At 36.9% G+C, this 21,825-nt stretch overlaps 1 protein-coding gene across 1 annotated transcript; it reads right to left on the reverse strand.

Annotated features, from left to right (window-relative positions):
* Positions 1-1,583: 1,583 nt before the first annotated feature.
* LOC140144191 (ERI1 exoribonuclease 2-like) lies at positions 1,584-21,794 on the reverse strand. Its single transcript, XM_072166017.1, has 9 exons — positions 21,622-21,794; positions 15,576-15,649; positions 14,210-14,290; positions 13,702-13,829; positions 11,645-11,789; positions 10,914-11,014; positions 7,518-7,599; positions 6,323-6,411; positions 1,584-2,559 (listed from the first exon to the last, which is right to left on the reverse strand). The coding sequence occupies exons 1-9, from the start codon at positions 21,654-21,656 to the stop codon at positions 1,732-1,734; spliced, it is 1,563 nt and encodes a 520-aa protein (XP_072022118.1). The 5' UTR covers positions 21,657-21,794; the 3' UTR covers positions 1,584-1,731.
* Between the last annotated feature and the right edge of the window lie 31 nt (positions 21,795-21,825).

A 21,825-nucleotide genomic window follows, 5' to 3' on the forward strand; every position in this document is an offset into this window, starting at 1 on the left:
TGAATGGATTTCGGTCAAACTTCTCAAGGGGCTGTGGATTTATCCAATGTTCACGTAATGTGAGGTAGAAATACGAGAGTTGTCACATTCTCCTGCGAGCTTTGATCAAAGTGCAACATATGTGTCTACTTATAACTTCAATTACAGCATCTATAGGTAAGCAATATGCTCATCGTAAAAAGCCAACATCAGCTCCGGAAGCAGTTTTCTCATTTTTTGGTCTATTTCCGATTTTATGCATCATTTTGTATAGATTAGCAGTGTGAATTTTAAGAAGTTAATTTTGTTGCATTGTGTTAAAATCTCAAAAAATATAAGGCCAATAGCAAACAAATGTAGTCTCAAGATTAAGGAAAAAAAAATTGTTTTGTCAAAACAGAAAAATGTCTCCAATTTTGATGCAAATGGTCTCAAAATGTTCGAGTTATTATAACAATTTCAATAAGGAATAATTTGTAACATCCGAGATGCTTTGTTACCTAGTAACATACTGAAATGGGTCAATTCCCAGTTAAGTCCTATTGGTTGTGACCTATTTTGCTGTGTTTCCTTGGTTACCAGATAGGGCAAACTATTTGCTTGATATTACAAGATGAAAAAGTTGAGACAGTTCTGTTTTGACCCATGTGTAGCCCAAATGTTGACCTTCAACCCTTTTGCGCATAACCTTGGAAAGATAAGGCATAGATATGTCAAACTATTAACTGAATCCTTATGACCTGAGGAATATTTTGAAATTAGTGTCAATAAAATTTGAGCAACTTTGAAATTTCACCCCTATATAAACTTTGACCTTGGAATTCTGGGATTGGCTAACACAAATGTCCAACATTCTTTGACTTCACAGCAAGCAATTCAACCTGTATGCTCTTTAATGAAGTTTATACATTTGTAACATCATGAATTCAGAGCTGGTGGTTTCAAAACTGTTCTTTGACACATCTTTAATCATCTTCCACCCCCTCCCCAATTAATTCCCCAGTCTCACACTGTTGCTGATATACAACAATGGCTGGCAGTTAAACTGTGTTCCATTGTTTAGAACAATAGAAACTGGCTGGTCGAGTTTTGATTTCATCCCTAAGTCTCCCATCCGGACTAGGGTTAGGCTTTTTATGAAGTTTAAACATTTACACAACATCATAAATTCAGAGTTGGTGGTTTCAAAACTGTCCTTTGGCTCATTCCCAATCGTTTCCCCAAACCCCCCAATTTACTTCCATTCCCCAGTCTTACACCTTCACTGATATATGACTGACCAAGTCTCTCTACAGGACTAGGTGTAGATTTATACCCTATCACTGGTGTCGTTGGTGTAGACTTGTTATAATTCAACTTCAACACGGGTGTAGATCTCGGTAATTGGATATTGAAGTTTGTTTGTATTTCAACACAGGTGTGCTGGACACAGCAAGTTTTTCTTTAATCACCACGCTTTCCCATTTGAAATATCCGCAACCTTGCTTGCTCCGTCGATTTGTCGAATCATGTAGAGCAAACTCGCTACTTCTACCGCCTCTCCTGTTTGGACAACTGTAGAACCCTCTCCCTTGGTTCGGTCCCGGTGACACAACATTGTTTTTCTTTGCCCGACGTCCACACCCACACATGGGTGGGGTAATGTTCCCTTGCAGCATTCCGGATGACAAGGTAGGACTATAGGTTGGTGTTCTTAGTACCTTTGAAGCTACAGTTGTTGAACTAGGTGGTGTTTTCAGAGTACCATTGGTATTAAAAGGGGATTTTCTTGTCATTGGGGCAGGGCCAATTGGAGTTTTGAATTCTGATCGTTATGCGGTTGGAATTGTTGATTTTAGTTGGATATGACGTCCACAGTATTGGCGATTGTTTATTTTGAGTTGAATTGGCAACCTGTTTAGCATCACTTGGCTTGGATATTGTGTGCGACCATTTTTCACTACTCAAAGGACTTGGTCTCTTCACACCTACTCTACCATTGCTTTGTCCATCAGTGTTGCCATCTTTAACACCAGACCTTAAACATGTTTGGACTGGTACAAGTGATTGGGCACTTACAGTATTGCCAGATTTATCTCCCAAATTAGGACACAGTGCATCTGTTACACCCAATGCAACTTTGGGTGTCATTACGCTTGCTATACCAGGAACACTCTTAACACTAGACTGTTCTGAATTGGGCTCACTATGTCCCCATTTATCTTCCCAAGCAAGTGCTTGTGTTGCTGTTACAAAGTCATCGTCATCATCATCTGAGTTACAATATCTTTCTTCCTCGCCATCCTCCTCATGCTGGGTTGATGCAGGAGCGATGTAAATATCCTCACTTTGTCTTGCATCTGAAATGGTTGCAGTTGCCGTCCAAACCATCTCCTGCTGGTACGATGCGACATTACATACAGGAGCAGTTATGATGACATTGTCAAAATGCCCCTTTGTTGCCTTGGAATCTGTCACTGGTGGATATTGAGCAAAACCTTGCATATGAGTTGCTTGATTTATTGCTTGAGTTTGAAGGACATGAGCGCTTGCTTGATTTGACTCAATTGCTTTGGTTGGCACAGGACGTTTCTGGACAGTCTGTAAAACAATCATAAAAACATTTTTTGTAATGAAAGTATTAGATCCAGATTGTTCTATTCAGATTATTGATTAATATTATTGTTAATTAACTCTTTCACACACAAAAAGCTACAATTGCAATGATTATTTGTCAAAAATATATTAATTTTATTATACTGAGAAGCATTTTTTATACTCTATTTACAATACAAAAACATTTGATATAAAAGTAAAGTTGACAAATAATGCACAAAATATTAAAAACACATTGGATTCATTCAAAATTTCAATGACATCCTATGAACAAAACATAAACATCTCAAAAGAAATAAGTCCCCCTCTGAACATGTCGTCATAACATCGTAAAGTTTCGTTTTGTACCAACAAAACTAACTTTGAAATAATTATATGACTGTTTACTAAGTGCTGTGTGAAAATGAGAGATGTCCATGACTTCAGGGCTGAATGAGCCTAAATTGAAGACAAAAAGTGCCCTTTCCAAAAGTCACAAAGTAGGCCTATGCTTGTTAACTGCAATGCGTATTGGGACAAGGAATGGAACTGACCATCTTACAACTCACTGTGCTAAACTCTGCACCTAGGGGATTTGCATGGCTGAATGATCAAGAATCGATACACATTACAGTAAATGTTCACTTGGTGAGGATTTTAAACTGCACTCAAACACATGGGGTTTTCCATTAGTAACAAGCCATGAATCAACTTTTGTGACAAGCATAGGCCTACTTTGTGACTTTTGGAAAGGGCAGTTTTTGCCTTCAATTTAGGCTCATTCAGCCCTGAAGTCATGGAAATCTCTCATTTTCACACAACACTTAGTAAACAGTCATATAATTATTTCAAAGTTAGTTTTGTTGGTACAAATGAAACCTTACGATGTTATGACGACATGTTCAGAGGGGGACTTATTTCTTTTGAGGTGTTTATTTCATTAGGAGAGCAGGTCAAAATGTCTGATAATGTTTGTAAAAAACTTGAGAGTTTTCAACATTTCACACTTTAGTTTCAGGAAGGGACAGCCTCTTAACGAAGGCGTTTTCGTGTAGGACATCATCAAACTTCTGATCTGTTCCCTAACCATGCAACATAAATGTACAAGATTAATTCCCATCTAGTAAACACCTTTGTTTCTTTTGCATTCAGGTATAGGTCATTTAATTTGTGAGGATGAGTACCGTTTAGGCAAAATGAATACCTATCAAAACTCTTGTGTAATAATTACAAATAAATGTTTTCGGGGCAGGGGTTATATATAACTACAAGTATAAAACTGTTTAAAAACTTGCATTATCGATCCCACAACAGCAACTATCTTTAATAGACTTCCAATGCATTTAACAAATTGTTGAATTAAATTTAATTTGCATATGACGTTTCCTACACGTATATACATACATGTCTCTTGGTATGCTAGCCTTGATGTAACCAAGCTTGTTCTACAAAAATAGGTGACCAGCTGCAGTCCCGGGACTTGCAAAAAGCAGCATCAAAATCACAAAAGCCTCTCATTGTATCGGGAACGGGTGTCAAATTCAGACTCTGACAGCATATTACAATACTTTCAAAATAAAATCCTGAAAAAATTGTACTTGAATTTGTGATGTTGGGTGTTCATGTTGTTACTATCTACTTAAATCTTCCATCTTCTAAAAGAAGACTTGAAATTTCATTATAAGTTTTATCCTAGTCATTGTCTCCATACCGGGTATTCTTGCAATCATTCATGGTCTCACATCAGTAGGGTATCCATGCAACACTGCAATGTCTCAGATGGGGTATCTTTTTAAACAGAAGTAGTCTCAACAAGGATATTGTTTTACCCATTTTTTGCTCTCATATGGGGTCACCCTCAGAATCACTTGAACTCACTTGGTTACCCAGACACTTGTAAAAGTGACACCTGTATCATTCAATAGTTCACTAATCATGCCATTCCTCAAACGACAATGTCCTCCCTCCATATGTAACAAAGCATTTTTACTGAAAATGTTTATGCTAACAACACATCAATCTCTACATTCATACATAAACATTAAAAATAGAGCTAACATGTTACATTAAATAAACATATGAAGAGCTTAGTTTCAAAACCCCTTACATCCACTTGCCTAATTTTGAGAACACATCAAAAAATCATCTGATATATGGGGGTTTGCAACAAAAGCAGTTTTTGGTGGGATGCTTGGGTAGGATGAGCATCCCACCAAAAACTGCTTTTGTTGAAAACCCCATATATCAGTGATTTTTTGATGATTTTTGATGTGTTCTCAAAAATGGGCATGTGGATGTAAGGGGTTTTGAAACTAAGCTCTTCATATACATACATTGTACAAGCACAATTTTTCAATGTTGATAAAATATATTCTACATCTACAGCAAACACCAGAAAAGGTCCTATAGTCCAGTCACTGTTATTATTGTGCCAACCATTCTATGCTTGACAGACATTGGACTATTCCAGTTGAAATCCATACACCCCCTATGGAAGACATCACTTTAATCTTCTAAACAGGGAGTGTAAATTTCAAATGGGGATACCTGAATAGGTGACTCCATTTGAAATATACACCCCCTATGTGGGAGATTAAGGTCATGTCTCCCTAGGATGTATGGAGTTCAACTGGAATAGCCCAATGTTCTAATAGGTACAACATAATAAGAATGAGGTATTTCTCAATCTTCAATTAATCTCGATTATATTAATCCACATAAACAATAAAATGGGCTCTATTTGATTACATGTATCTGCCATCTTACTCAACTCAACACAAAACATAACATGCATATTTGTGAATCACATTTCTGTGTCTCAGTAGAGATAAGACTAAGTTTTTTGAAGAAAAATAAAACGGACACTAAAAATAAACTTTTCGATGTTTTCAGTAGCAGCCTAGCACACACAAATTGTTACATAATAGACTACATTGTACGCCAAAATTTGTTTGATACACTTACATAACTACTGTAACTTGCCACAACACATAATTTCAAGTACGTAGTTATCATAAATACATAACATCTTAAATACACACTTGCTATATTTGATTTTTACAATAAACTTGAGACATTATTGCACAATGTTCCTACATTTTATCTGGACCTTTGCCACAGATTTATATTGCACAATTACAAATCATCACTATGCTTTACAGAAGGTCGCTGAAAACAATGTCGCACAACCTTAAGCCGCTAGCCATATAGTACAATGTGCATTTCTTCTCTTTCAATTTACAATTAATTATGATAAAAACATGTCTCCCAGGTACTTGAGACCAGAGGTTCTCAATTAGTGGTCCTGCTGACCAATTGTGCTTGGCCCTTTCCTTTATACAGCTCTGAAATATAAGGTTCACAGCACCACGGTGTAACAGTATTTGGCCCTCAGACACAAATCTTTTGATATGATTCTGGCCCTCTGTGGCCCATGATCAAATATAATTGACAACTCCTGCTTTAGAACTTGATGTAGCTATATAAGTGGCACTAACATTTGCAATTCAAAAAATTGTCTTCATGCCATGTAGCTAATTAAATATGGTGCAATTTGCTATGGATGTGTGCTCCCGAGAATGTTGCCCTTCATGGTGACATGTGTTTAACAACACAGTTGCAACCCTTTTAGACAAAGAATCTTGTGTTCAAGTCAAGTGAGCAACACAATCAGCGGAAATACATAACACAAATGTCTTATACGGCAGTGATGGCAATCTAAATGAATGAAATTATTATCTCGCTATCTCATAACAGCAGCGTAACCTACCCTTTGCATGGTCCGTGTAATCTTCATGACACATCCATCGCATATCATACGCCATGCTAACTTTGCAGTGTTTCTAGAGTCATCCAGTCCTGTATGAGAAAAAGAATATACTTTATAATAACTTTTAAATTTTCATGAAGGAGTGAGCCTCAGACTTACTTTACTTGGAAAAGTGTGCATGCAGCATGCATAAAATTGTTATTTTAATGCTAAAATTCTAAGGGGGTGAAAAGTGCATGTGAAAATTTGCTATTTTATTGCTATAATTTCAAGGAGGTTGACTGTGTTATAATATTCCAATTTCCTTTTTTTTATAACTTTTTTATTCGTATTACTTTTTTCCCTTCTTAAAATCTCCATAAATAGTTAACCATACATGCGATTAAAATACAATAAATGTGGTAGGAAATAACCCTCTCAAACTTCAAACTTTTATTTGCAACTAAAATAAAGATTATATCACATCAAATACAAAACCAATAGCATTCCAAATTAAATTGAGTTTCTCAGTGGTACTCTGTATCATTATGTGGGTTGAAGCAGCATTCCCATATCACATCTAGAAAAGATGTGTTGAACCCTAAATAACAGTACTGAAATTAGATCAATCTTTGTCCAAAAGTCCAAATACCATGACTACTTTTTTCAATAACTATATCTAAAATTTACAGCATATAATAAGTCCAAATACCATGACTATTTTTTTCAATAACTATATCTTCTACAATTTACAGCATATAAACATTGAAGCAAAAATTTGATTGTCAAAATGATTATTTTTCCTACTTCCAACTGAATCAGGTTATAAAATATTGATATGGTATCGCATCAATTGTTCCAAGTAAAATCGTACTTTGTGCCTTTTGTCATTTTATGCCATGATCATTGATTGCGCTATTCCATTTAAAATCCACACTATTCCTGGGGAAGATTTTGGAAATATCTTCCACAAGGGAGTATGAATTTCAAATGGAATGAACACATTAGGCAGCTCCATTTGAATTTCATACACCCTCTGAGAAAGATTCAACCCGAATCTTCCACAAAGGGAGGGCGAGTTTCAAATGGAGCTGCTAATGTGTTCATTCCATTTGAAATTCATACTCCCCCTGTGGAATACATTTCCAAAATCTTCCACAGGGGTAGTGTGGATTTTAAATGGAATAGCCCAATTTATGAACAGTTGATCACTCACCTGAATGCTGCCTACCACTGAACTCAATGCCTACATCTTGCAATGCTCCATGTAATCCTTGAGGTTTGCGCTGGTAATAATTCTACAATGGTATAAGAAAAATATATTTCAGTTAAACCCAGCTTTGCTAACACTTTCATGCATAGATATTATAACCCCATGAGAACTACCTGCCGATTGGCCAAAATGAATACTGTGTCCAATTTTGAACCAATCAAGGGGGGTATTAATAAGATCATCTGCAAATGCAAGTTTGACCATAAATAGTTTAAAGCCTGGTCATAATTGGCAATTGAGATGAGCATTTCAAGTTATCAACCAATCAGAAATGCTGTTAGATGACCAGCAGTGAGTGTCCAGGGGGTTAAAAGAAAGGTGCACAAAGGTGTAGGTGGTCAGACAATCAGCCCATATCTGGCCTTCCTTTAAGGACACTTGAGAAAAATAATGGTCCATTTTGGTACACTCACAAACCACATGTATCACGTCACTTTTCAGAAATGCCAGCCGGGTTAATCAGAAAGATAAGACTCTTATGGTTAATTTTAACCCGGCTGACACCTTTGTCCAAAAATGTTGCACGAAAACCTTAACTAGAGCAGATAGACCGATGTGGCCTCTACTTACTATAAGTATAAAAGGCATGTGAGTTTCATTTGAGATACTAAACAGGACCGGTTGAAGTTTTTCTTCATAATGTAATAACATGTAATAGGTAAATTTAAAAGTAAATGAAATAGTGCAAAGATGACCAGTGTTCAGATGCTGGCATCATTGGCCTACAGAGCCTACACGAGCATCATGATATCCCACAACTTTGGGCCCTTACCCAAGTTGAGGAAAACGAACGGTTTGTAAAAAAAACAGACCACTGACAAACCTTTGCAAGTTGGCGTTTCCAACCAAAACCAAAGCAAAGGCTAATTGGGCTTACAAGTACACCTAGTTCGAAAGTGGCTCGAGTGGAGAAACAAGAAAGCAGCCAAAGAAGACAAGAGTTTTATCAATGTGCCTCATGACCAAGGATGTGATCAATTATTCACTAAGTCCATTTGTATGCGTCTGCGAGGCCAGAAAGCAAAATGGCAAGGAGTATCCTGGGGCTACAACATACTAGATGATCACTAGTATTCAGAAGTATTTCAATATCAACCACATAAATTACAAACTGCTAAGAGACCCATCCTTTAAAGAACTGCAGCTCACACTGGATGCCAAAATGAAGAGAAAGTCTCAAGATGGCGTAAATAAACCACCTAAACAAGCTCAACCAATATCCACCAAGAAAGAAGATCAATGGGAGAATGGGAAGCTGGGATCAGACAACCCCAAGCAACTGCTCAATACGATGGTATATCTTTGTGGCCTCCAGGATAGTGTAAGAGGGAGGTCAGAATTACAATCCATGACATATGGCCAAGTCCAACTTGCATGGATAGCAAAGGAAATTGTGTATTAAGGTACCACCAAAGCGTTGCCAGCAAAACCAATCAAGGTGGACTCAAGCACAGTCATCTGAAACCAAAGAACATCATGGCATACCCAGTCAAGCCCCTTGACTGTGTAAGCAATGTCCTGATTTATGCTATGACTGACAACCAGCCTCTCATCAATCTTGTAAAGCAGCGACCGCAGCGTCAACTTCACTTCCTAAGACACATCCTGAAGTATACCTGGTCTCCATGTACCCATACCTAGTGTATGGGTACATGGTATAACCATGTATTCAAACAGGTACGGATAGAGCTGTCAAAGAGTGTATATTTCAAAACATGATAACTGCACCAGTTATAAAAATTCCCACACACATACCACTGTTAAAATGCACTCAAAGTCCTTATTCCATATCTGAAAAATATGATCCCCAATTTGTACTTACTTTATTGATAAAAGTCTAAATATCCACATGACAAATTCAGCCGTACATGTCCATTGTATATGTTCACAACATGACCCAAAATCATAACCTTTCAGACCTTAGACACATGCACAAGGCCTTGATAGCACTGCCATGTGCAGTCAATAGCCCAATTCATGTTGAACAAGAGACTGGTTGAGAGTCCACATGTTCATTCACCTGCACATGTCAGCACATGCTTCAACTGCTGATGTGTCATATTTAGCAATGTCATGATATCAACCTCATAGTCACAGTCTCTGTTCTGTGGGGTATTGGTAGAATAACACATGTCTTTATGAAAGGTCAAAAGTTAGGGATTGTTTTGTCAGACATTTTGAGAGCTAGATTTGATCAACACCATTTGAAGCATGGTGTAGCTTACAAGCAGGACACATAATTTCAGGATATTGACTACAAATTTGGACCAATAAATTTCCAGAGAGATAATACAACCAAGGAAGCTTACTTCAAAGATGGTTAGGGCAACAGTGACATGGTAAGTGAAATAGTTAGGGAAGAATACCTTGGTGTACATTTGAAATGTAATTTCTGGTCTTTGTACATGGACTTCATGTCTCCCTATTCCACACATATAATCCTGAAGATGCCTGTGGAGGAGCCCTGTACAAGATATGTTCTACAGCATATGTTCCATCACATAGCAAAAGGAGACCAGGGCACAAAGGACAATTTATCCGACTTATAGATGCTGTTGGGGGATACTAACGATTTACAACCAGATGCTATTGCCTCACTAGCTATTTGGATGGTGGTGCTTGGATATGAAATGAATGATATGTATACACCTTCCACGTGACTTTTACCTGCCCGAAATAATTCTGGGGGCAATGTAAACATTTTGCAAATCGAAGGTGTTACTACATGTATACCTTGTATGTTCCAAGAGCAATGCATATTTTTTGTGGTTACTAATGAACAAATCTATAATCTTGTTGATTCAAATTGCTATTGTATTGTAAGTTTAATGAGCTTGCTTGCTATATGTTTGTACTGTTTTTTAGTAAATAGTTTGTTTTTTGGTAATATATTTGTCAGGTAGTATTTTTCTAACTTTTGTATGGGGGTCAACATTTTGCAGGCTTATTGTCTTTCATTGTACCTCTTCCATCTTATTGGATTTTGTTATTTTTCTATTTGTATGTTTTTTAATGATGGAAATAAAATAACTAGGAACTAGGAACCATTATCAATGCGGGTGGCTTCACCTGTTGCCTTCTCTTACACTCATAAGGTAAACCTCTTACACTCATAAGGTAAAATATACCATTTTTCATCCCCAATGTGGCAGTGAAGTCAACACGTTGAAGCAGCAGCTGTTTAGCTTGCACATCTATGTGATGTCTTTAGGCATGTGAGTGTGTACACCAGCACTTTGAGCGATTGCTATTGATTTGAGGCTGTGCAACAATGAAATGCACACTGACGTCACCACCACATGAGGGTGAAAAATAGTACAGCAAGGTGTTACTATATACCTTATATGTTGCTCTTAGGTCTATCCAACTTGTCAACGCAGGCGGCTTCACCAGTTGCTTTCTCCTACACTCATAATGTAAACATATAGCAAGGTCCCAATCTGTTGTGAAAGTTATAATGAAATACAATTTTATCTTCCTAATTTTATTAAATAAATTGCACAAAAAAGTTTTGTTACACTTTATTACGAATTGACCACGCAAAAAGCCAATACACACATACTCACATCCCTCAAAGCGCGTCATGGGTCGATAAGCTCCCAAGCCCCTAAGGGCAGTGCAAGTTGACCTCAATGCTGAGTGTGACAGACAACAGGCCCAGGCTGATCCCCTGCTCTTCATGAAAAGGACTGCAACTTTTACATGTCCAGATATTGCTCATCTGGTACATGGGACCACCATTTTATGTGACTCTCCGTACCACAGCACGCTATGCACCCACTGTGGTGTCTGCACGTTTAGGGCCACAATGAGTGGGACAGAGGAGAAATTAGAAAGGTCATGATCTTGCAACCTTCCGATCGATAACCATGCGCACCAAACTACACAACCACCCTCTACCTCTAGGCTAATACTGTAGTGGCTCGCCATTGCCTTCTACAAGGTGGACATAGGATAAGCAACATTTCCCTTCTCTCAGTTCATCCGCCACAGGACTGCCGTTTACTTTGGAGGTCAACTTGACTGAAGACAAAAATAAAAGGGTGGGGTGTATCTAGAAAGTGGCTTACCTGACCATGTTACAAATGTACACAGCTTCTTGCTATCATCTTGAGTTGTGTTGTAGGCTATACCTTTTTCTACTTCCAGTTTTCTTAACCATCTAGAGAACTGACTTAAGCATACACGTACAGGAGGACCAGATTCAACCTGAGCCTGGGTGAAAATAAAATGAGTATAAAATTAGTTAAATCTTATCCATATCTGCACACATACATACACCTCAACATAAGTGCCATCAAATGAGGACTTAACATTTGAACCTATATGGCCATGTGTCATAAACCAATCATTCGTGTTACATAGTAAAAAAGTGATGCAGGTCTCATTTGAAGTGGTTCATCCTCCTGAGCTTTTTGACACCTTTTTTTTATGAAAATCGGTTAAAAATTGAGAACGGGCAAAAAAAATCACAAACTGGGGGGGGGTGTTTAAACCCCCTCTTTTTTTACATTTACAATCATTCTTAGCAAGCATTAGTCTTTTAAAATGGCCTTATCTATTTATTTACTTGCTTTAGAGGTCTGAGTTCATTTAGACATTTCTTTACCAGATTCAAATTTTTAATGGGGGTTTTAGATCAAATTTACGATATGAATCCCTCCCCCTAATCCACAACCACCCTTAGCACATTTCATTTCAAACATCATAAAAAAATAATTAAAAATAATTTTAACACAGGATATTACATGAGTAATATAGAATAAATTAGCCTCAATTTAAGACCTAAATGAATCTTCTAAGTAAAGGAATACTCAAGAGACAGTGTTTTGAAATCCATGTTGCACATCAAAATGGGTACCCCAGTATATGACGCCGGACCATATACATGTATAATTGTGGATACCAATTCCCAAAGTCAATCATTATACCATGGACATGGACATAGAAGTGGCTATACTATGCTCAAAAACATTGTCAATTTATTGATGAAGCAGACTTTAGACTTACATTGCTCAAATATGACCAGGCATTAGGCTATTCCAGTTGAAATCAACTACAAACCATGAAATGACATTAATCTCCCATACAGGGGGTGTAGATTTCAAATGGAGCCACCCATTCAGGTAATCCCATTTGAAATTCACACTCCCTGTTTGGAAGAATAAGGATATGTCTTCCAGGGGGTGCATGGATTTCAAATGGAATAGCCCTTTCATCCACATAGTCTACTTTGCATTTTCACTGAAATTTGCAACTTTCTTACATGGTGTGTCCTGTGTAAACCCCCAAATGAGGGCAGCTCTGAATAGAACACCCACACCCCTACCCATACACTGTGATGCCTATTCTCTCAACTTGAAGGAAGGCCATGCAGGTTGCGGCATTTTCAGCAGGATCAGAATCAGTGAACATTGGTACGAGCATATATGTGACACGATCTGGTCCATGGGGGGCAAATTTTTGGAAATTGAGTTACTCTAATTGAGTTACTCTAATTATTACATTATACATACAATAGGCTATCATTTACTGAAAACACCAAAGGTCTAGTATACTTGTTTCTAAAGTTATGAAGTTTTTTCATGTCTATTTTCTTATGTATTTTATTGTTTTTTTACTCCATATTTTTACCTTTATCTCAGTTTCAAATTCGCCGCCTTTGGCCCCCATGGACCAGATTGTGTCACATATAGCCCCATGATGGGGCAGTGGCACAGCGGTCAAAACTTCCGACTCATAATCATGATGTAGCTCAAAGTTGTGGGTTCAAATCCCCACAGCATCAACATGTTATGCACTTAGGCAAGTCTCTTCACTGCTACATCCTCTCCACATCCAGGTGTACAAATGGGTACTGGCTTTATTCAATGCTGGGAAGGATAACAGACTTGCTGTGGAGGAGGTGTAGTGATCCCCCTGCAGCAACATTACATGGTGGAGTCTGGAACAATTGCTTAGAAAGAGAGATGGGCACTCCAACCTATGACCACAGGTTTGTCCCCTTTACCTTTTTTTATAGCATTTAATCTTTTTTTCTGCTATGCCAAATACGCCCTAACTCAACAAAACTTTAAAAGAAATGGGACTATTACACTTTTACAATGACATATGTCAGGCATTTTACCTGTGTTATTCCTGTGAATTCTGTGCAGAAGTCACTCAGTATAGGGTTTTCTTCAGGCAAAACATAGGTGTGGAATTCTGACTCTACCTCACCAGTGCTAGTGTTTAGTAGCACAGCAGGAAACTCAACTGAAAAGGAAAAACGAAAGAATTGTTATGAATAGTTCATAGTAAAAATCAGCATATTTTCAATTTCAAATCCGCCTCCCCATCAGTTTGTCAACCTTAAGGCCGCAAAAAATTTTTTGTACCCACAGGCTTTAATATGTAACTGTTTGTTATCACAAATATGAGAAACCACAAAACTGCTCCATATACATTTCAAATCTTACATTTTCATTTTCAGCATATTCAAAGCTCCACATTAAGTGAAAACCCAATGTCAATACGACATTTGGTTACAAAGTTACAACAATTAGAACACCGGTACATTGAAAAGAAAGAAACAGAGGAAATCAAGTTTAAAGTTAGAGTACTTTGTGGAACCTAATAGTGTGTGACATACTTACTTATTTCCTGGCCTACATTCTTCTTGTCTTTCCAGCATGTGGACTCAAAATCTATCACTACCAGATAGGAAAACATTTGACCTTTATTGGAAGAAAGAAAAAAAAAGTATTAACAAGATTTTAAGGGATCTAAAATGAGCGTTTATTGCGTTTCGACAGTATTTTTTGTGGGACATGAGAGCACCTCAGACCTATCGAATTGCATTCTGAATACGAAGCATGTCTTTCTGATATCAAATAATTTTCATTTTTTGAAAATCACAATATAATACAAATTTTATGACAAATTATAAAAATTTGATATTTTTCAAATTTTTGATATATAACAGTCCTCGAAGTAAATTATATAAATCTAATGAGATGTTCTTAAAGTGTATGTAGCAGGGACGAAAAGCCGATGGTCAATTGAAAATTTTGACCTTTCATATTGAAGATATGGATTTTTTTCCCAAAAAGACCTATTTTTTTTTGGTGTTTTGGGAAAAAAAATCCATATCTTCAATACGAAAGGTCAAAATTTTCAATTGATCGTCGACTTTTCATCCCACCTACATACACTTTAAGTATAAATCATCAGATTTATAAAGTTTACTTCAAGTACTGTTAAATATCAAAAATATCAATTTTAATGATTTGCCATAAAATGTGTATTAAATTGCGAATTTCAAAAATGTAAATTATTTGATATCAGAAGGACATTCTTCGTATTCAGAATGCAATTCGATATGTCTGATGTGCTCCAATGTCCCACAATAAATACTGTCCAAACGTTCATACCCCAGCCCTTAAGCCATATTGTGTTTTATAATTTTACAAGCATCATGCAGGCTCCACACTTTAAAAAGATTTTATTCCACCATGTTCCCTGTGTGTGCAATCTTGCAGTATAGATAAATTGCATACTGGCCCAGGTCAGTGGATATTAGGGCTTATTGGGTCATTCTGTATCATCCAATGGGTTACACATGATACCACCACCCCCTTCAAATTGGCTCAAATTTGAATTTAGCCTGCAAAAGCTAAAAAGATATTACAGCCCATACTAAAGCTGATAGGCATGGAAGATTGAAATTGAAATTTGAAGTCACTGGCCCCATTCAAGGAGCATTATGTTGATAAACCATATTTGTGTACATCCATATATCAAAATGATGCACTTGTCGGCTGCTACATGTGTCTCATTTCACATAATAGCTAAGAATGAATACCAAACCCATCTCCGAAGTGGAGGTCACAGCCGACAAGTGCATCGTTTTGATGGATGTACACATTTGTGCAAAAATGGAGGATTCTCAAGTCACTGTATTATTTATTTTATCAAGTTATATGAAACCAACAGCTTTGTAATTTAAATCACAGTACTTACATGTTCTGCCAGCTTTTTTCAAATCCCTGCTTTGTTGTGATGTACAAGATCTCTTTCTCAACAGCCCAAGTTTCCTACATGTATAAATTTTAAAACAACATTTATAAGATCTGAGACATTAAAAAATTCACACATTCATCAGTCAAAATACATGTGCACAGCTTTTTTTTAGAAAAGTGGGAGATGATGCTGTGGATCATTTATGCAGGTTTTATTTCAAACCGGGGTACTCAAGTTTGGTTTTGGTAGGGACGTGCCGCTGAGAATTTGAAAGTGGACCCATAAATATACCAATTTTTCAAGAAATTTGGACCCATTGATATACCAAAAGTCAAAATTTCCGGCCGAATTTAACCCAAATTGTCCTAGTTTTTACAAATTTTGGGAAAATTTTGAAAATTTTAGCTAAATTAACGAAAAATTGGGCTATTTTCCGAAAAAATTGAGAAAATTTTGAAAAAAGGACCCATTCATATATGGCCCATTTCACGGTTAGGCGCCACTTTTGGTGAAAAAAACTTGAAATTTTCAAAATGGATTAAATTTCATTTAATTGGGGTTTTCTTTTCCACATAAGACCAGATTTTCATAAAAATATCATTTCCCAGCTTAAATCTCTCTACTTCTTGAAGAAAATTATAATTTATTATCACATGTTATGTAATTTTTTAACAAATTTGATAAATATTGAGTAGTGAATATTTATACTTTTACTGTCCAATACAATATATAATAGATATTTAAAATAAACAAGGATGTCATAGGCTCTCTTCTGACCAAATTTGGGCAAATTTTGTTGTGTAATGACAAATTTATGGCCACTTACATGTAATTTTTGTGGTAAAAAGGGAAATTGACATGAAAAGGTTTACTCAACAATTTTAATAATCAATGAATGACTCTGATATTTCACAGCTTTGATGGTCATAATATGGGTAATGTTCACAAATAATATCAGCCAGTTTGAAAGCACAGGTCAAATTCAAGATTCTTATGTTTGTGCAATTTTGGATGTGACTGATGTCAATGTGAACGGAAACCACACACTGTAAAGTAGAGTATGTTTTAGAAAATAATGATTCAAAGAGTTTTCACACACTCAGTAAATTAAATGGGATATATTGAAACATATCAACCTGTGTTAGTGTTCATTTTAAAACATTGTTTACAATTTATAGAGGTGGATGTGACATTTTTAATTGTGAACAGAATATTTCATTATTATAAACAGTTTGCTTGTCAAAATATAAGCTTTAAAGCACTTCTAACACATATATTTTGATAGATTCTATTGAATTGAGCAATGCTAAAATGTTTTTCCTGACCCTTTATATTTTTGCCAAGCAAAATGTTTATAATACTGAAATATTCCGTTCACAATTGAAAATGTCACATCCGCTTCTGTAAATTGTATACAAAACTGTCCCCTAAAAGACAACAACAAAGCCATGAAATAATCATATGTGACATGTATGAAATAATAAACCTATTTTAGAAAGTCAAATATCATGTTGTTTAAGTATTTTGGCCTAAAAACTACTAATTTTGAGGATGTGACATGTGAACGGAAATTGAAGCTTTTTGAATCTCCTGTCACAATTTAAGAAGGCATACTGAATTAAAAACTTATTGTGCCTTTTGATCCCCCACAAACCTGTAATGAAATAACTTCAAACTGGCATCCTAGTCCCATTCCTGTCTTAGTTCTTTGAAGAAACTATTTTGGATGTGACAGGTACCATGGATGTGACACATGTGAGCGGAAACTTTGAAATGACATCTGCAAGCTAAGTTGATGAAGGAGTTTTCATTAAATGGTGTCATTAGATAGCTCATAGCAGGAGATTTTTAAAAATCAAGGAGAACAAATTCTGCCACTTATTTGTTAATAAATTATACTATTTGGAAAATTAATCGGATGTGACAAAATTGTGAGCGGAATTTGTTGGCAAAAATTCAAAATATCGCTGTATCTACGTATTAAGAGCAACAAGTGTAATTTGTTCAACAAATAGTAACAAGACTCTGAACTTTACTAAAACACACTAGTTTGCCATTCATGTAAAGTATTAGTCGATCTATTCCACATTGAATAAGGTACATAGATGTGAACGGAAAATGTCACATCCGAATTCAGAAATTTAAATGGTTCTCATGCTAGTTTAACTGACAACTACTACTTTGTTGATGTATGGCTGTATAGTGCAACTTGTTCATTACATAAAAACAACAAAAGCAGCTGGTAGGCTCAACATAGTTAAAAGTGGCAGCATTGGAAAATAAATGTCTGTTTTCAGGTTGCTAGTAAAATGTGGTTTTTGACCACTTCTGACCCCTGTGCGCCCTGAAAGATAAAAGCAGAAAGGCCGATTAAGCTAGTGGAGGTAGGCTATACAGAGACAATGAAAAATCACCAACAGTCAATTCTGTAACCCCATTATTTTTTTACACACCAGGCCAGATACGTTGAAAATCAAAAAGTGGCGCCTAACCGTGAAATGGGCCACATACCAAAATAGGCTTTGAAAAAGGGGTCATTGATATACCAAGAGGCTGAAAATGCTACCCATATTTGCGGCACGTCCCCGTATGGTCATTTGTACTGAGAACCCCCGGTTTCAAACTCAAATAGTGACCAGCAGGTCAAATTGTTAGAATTTATATTATCACACCTTTGAAACAGACATAATGCAATTTGTAGGCAGCAGTTTAAATCAGCTCGCCAATATTGCAACATTGAAACAAAAAACTTCAAACATTCCAACCCCACCCATCCCCCCGTCGGCAATGAGGATAAAGTGTCTTGCCAAGGACACAACATGTTGACAAGTGCTATATAATGGATTATGAGTCAGGCGCCTTATCCACTCCAAGGACAAACCTAGCTTATTGAAGGAGTGAATGAACTCAAGACTCAAGACTCAGCCACACTGCCCACGCATGCTCCTCAACAAAGGGCATTTCATGATCCACAGCATCATCCCCCCACTTTTCTCAAAAAAAAGGTTGAGATTTTTGTATCACAAACCCCCGGCTACATAATGTTTATACATATGTACAAAACAAAAATTCTTGCAGATTAATTTGTATAGCCAAAATATTGTGAAATTACGTTCTGGTCCCGGTTCTGGTACACCAGAACGAAATTACAATGTTTCACATATCTATTTAAGACTGGCCCACTTTTAGACGTAACAAGCTTGTAGTTGGTGTAATACACAGTCATAATGCATAAATTTACTCACAAACACAAAATTGGAATCAACTGTTTTTTTTTGGGAATATCAGCTTTTTTGTGGATATCTACCTGCCAGTCATAAAAAGAGGATGCTAATAATTATATTTTGCAGTACCGTAAAGCTTTAACGAGCGCATATTTTATGTGTACATCGCCTCCTTGTCATGCAGCACCCTGTGCTGTGTTGGACATCCTATTGAAGATTACACAGTCACAGTATAATGCCAGGTGAATTCAAATTTGCCATCAAACTGCATCATTTTATATATCAAATTAAAGCCCTTGAGTAAAGAAAGCCAAAACTAAAAACCTTTTTGTCATAGCACTTTCCGTAGCAAAGTTACATCTTGTCAAAGATTGACTTTCATCAAAAAGATTGAGTCAGTCGTGAGCACGGTCGCTAATGAGCTCAATTTCACGATATCTTTGCAAAACGAATTAATCTGCAAGAAATATTTTGTACATAAACATTATGTATAGCCAGAGGTTTCCAGTGATCAATATAAAAATCTCAACTTTTTTTTGAGAAAAGTGGGGGGATGAGGCTGTGGATCACGAAATGCCCCTTAATAATATATAGCAAATGTGTTTTTAAACTAAGTTCTAAGCTAAAGTTTGCCTGGCATATATAACACAGTTAGCTAACGTCAACGAGTCCGCTAATACTTAATAAACGCACTTCTCAAGTTCTGATTTAATGACTGGCTGCTGAGCCTGAGGTGACCTGCTGTTGCCGAATTGGTGAGTGGAAATTTTAAGCTGGTTTCATACTACCCTGCCGCTTGCCGCTGAGCGGTGTGACGCACACGCATTGCATGCAGACAAATGGACACAATTATAATAAAAAGGCTTGTCATTGGTTGAAACGCCCTGCCGCTTGCCGCAGCGGCAAGCGGCAGGAAAGTATGACATAGTCACTAACTATAGAAGCCATTTTCCGAGGGGGAAAAGACACAAAATATGTGTCGTATGACCTATGACCCTGATAAACAACACGAATTACTCCATGTGGAAGTTGTTGAGATTGCTTGTGAGTTTTGTTAATGAAATTCCTATTTTGTAACAACATGTAACACACCAAAACATAAAGATCGACTATCTAATGACTTCATATTCTACAATGATCCTAAATTTACCATTATCTGCGGAATCCTTTCTGTTCAAAGATCAATTTGTAGTTTCATATTTTTGCCGTGATCGCACTGTTCGGTGAAGCTGCCAAATAATTCAACACTGATGGTCATGTGATGACCTTCTTCAATCCGGTCTCTGTGGACCCTACCACTTCTTAATAGGTATGCTACATGCTTTTGCGGCAATGGGGGCTGGCTGCGATTTTCTAACAGATCTTTTATGTCACCTTTGATTGAGTTATTTTCCAGGGTACTGAAATTTAAAACGAAATGGGCCTGGGGTACCGAGGAACTATTAAACTTACATGTTGGCCTATTATAGGGGTATATAAGGGCCGCAAGTAGGGCATCCGTGGTAAATTCTGAATTGGTGCTACCAAGGGCACTATACACAAAATAATGATGGTCCTACCTTCAAACATCCCTTTTTTACAACTCGATGCACTGACAGTCTTGAACGTTACCGAGCGCTGAGTGCCATTGTGGGGTTCATTTTAATAATTTCAGCCCTAACTTGCTTATAGGCCTACTTCACATTTCTGGGTTTTTTTCTTTTTTTTTTTGAAGGGATTTAAATGAAAAATAACAAAACTGAACAAGTTTATTTCGCTGCTCTGAAACCTTTATTCCGTATTTCCGTACGTCATTTGAGCAGCTGCAGGCTTTGCCGTTTGGGGAAAGCGATTGCTGGCCAATACTAAAAGCTGAGGAGAGATATTTATTGGTGGTCTACCTTAATTGGTGTAACAATAATTACAACATTAGAGTACAGTAAAAGTACTCTCCTAGTGCTCCGCCCGGGGTGCTCCGCTCCTGTAGCACTCAAGGAGACCGATTAAAAGGTCACTGTAAATTTCAAACGGCAACAGTTCGGACCCATTTATACCAAAATAGGCTTTGAAAAAGGGGTCATTGATATACCAAAAGGCTGAAAATGCTACCCATATTTGCGCCACGTCCCCGTATGGCATTTGTACTGAGAACCCCCGGTGTCAAATATTTCGGATCCCAATTTGCAAACCTGACAATATTCTAGATATTTATATAGCCTACATCTTGCGAGCAGGAAAATCTGTATAAATTGGGATCACCCTACGCCGCTGGGTGATTTGTCAATCAAGTAATTAACTCCCCTACAGACGAGTGGAAGTGTAATATCATGAATCGGCGTATGATTATACAGAAAAGGTGTGACCTCGCCCTCCATTGCGCGATAAACATGGGCGACTGCATGAGTGAACAATTCAAGGCGTGCTCACCGATTTCATACCTAAAATGTGTAAGAAATAATCATCTGATTTCAATATGGAATCAACAAGAAGAAACCGTAATCACCTCATATACGACTAGAGACAATTTCAGTACAATAGTAAGTGTGCGTAATTGCTAACGAAGATGAATTAAAAACCGGTAACCAACACGTTAAGGATGCACCTCCGTGTACATTACATAACCACTCAGTCTCTCCTGATAGTCATATAACGACCAAATGATAAATGACGACTATCATGGAAGACTGAGTTCCGCAGTCTAAGTATGACAGGCGCTTAAGCCATACACATTGTTAGCTCTGACTTTGCAACTGCACAGTAGTACACACTACTGCAAAATAAATATAATCATATAAATATTATACTCAATATAGATCACGAACATGGCGAAAAGTTAAGCTTACCTGGCAAGCTCTTTTGTTGATTTCATTGCTGCCATTTAATGATGATATCTAATATCATATCATATAACACTAATAAGCTGTTAGTTTTATAATTATTTTTTTCTATACAGGAGAACACTCTTATCGTGTTTCATTTGTCAAGCTTCGATTTTGTTAAGCTTAATTTTTTTTTAAAACGACCGGTGATTTTCAATCTAGAAACCC

The sequence above is a fragment of the Amphiura filiformis genome, unplaced genomic scaffold, assembly GCF_039555335.1.
Source record: "Amphiura filiformis unplaced genomic scaffold, Afil_fr2py scaffold_44, whole genome shotgun sequence".
NCBI lineage: Eukaryota > Metazoa > Echinodermata > Ophiuroidea > Amphilepidida > Amphiuridae > Amphiura > Amphiura filiformis.

Bases quoted from the DNA above. Each gene is read 5' to 3' on its own strand.
- LOC140144191 (XM_072166017.1), bottom strand. From the start codon at position 21,656: ATGGCAGCAATGAAATCAACAAAAGAGCTTGCCAG. The intron at 14,291-15,575 runs GTAAGTACTGTG...CTTCCAATAAAG, and splicing joins GAAAAAAGCTGGCAGAACAT to GTCAAATGTTTTCCTATCTG. The intron at 11,015-11,644 runs GTAAGCCACTTT...CTTTCACAACAG, and splicing joins TACATTTGTAACATGGTCAG to ATTGGGACCTTGCTATATGT.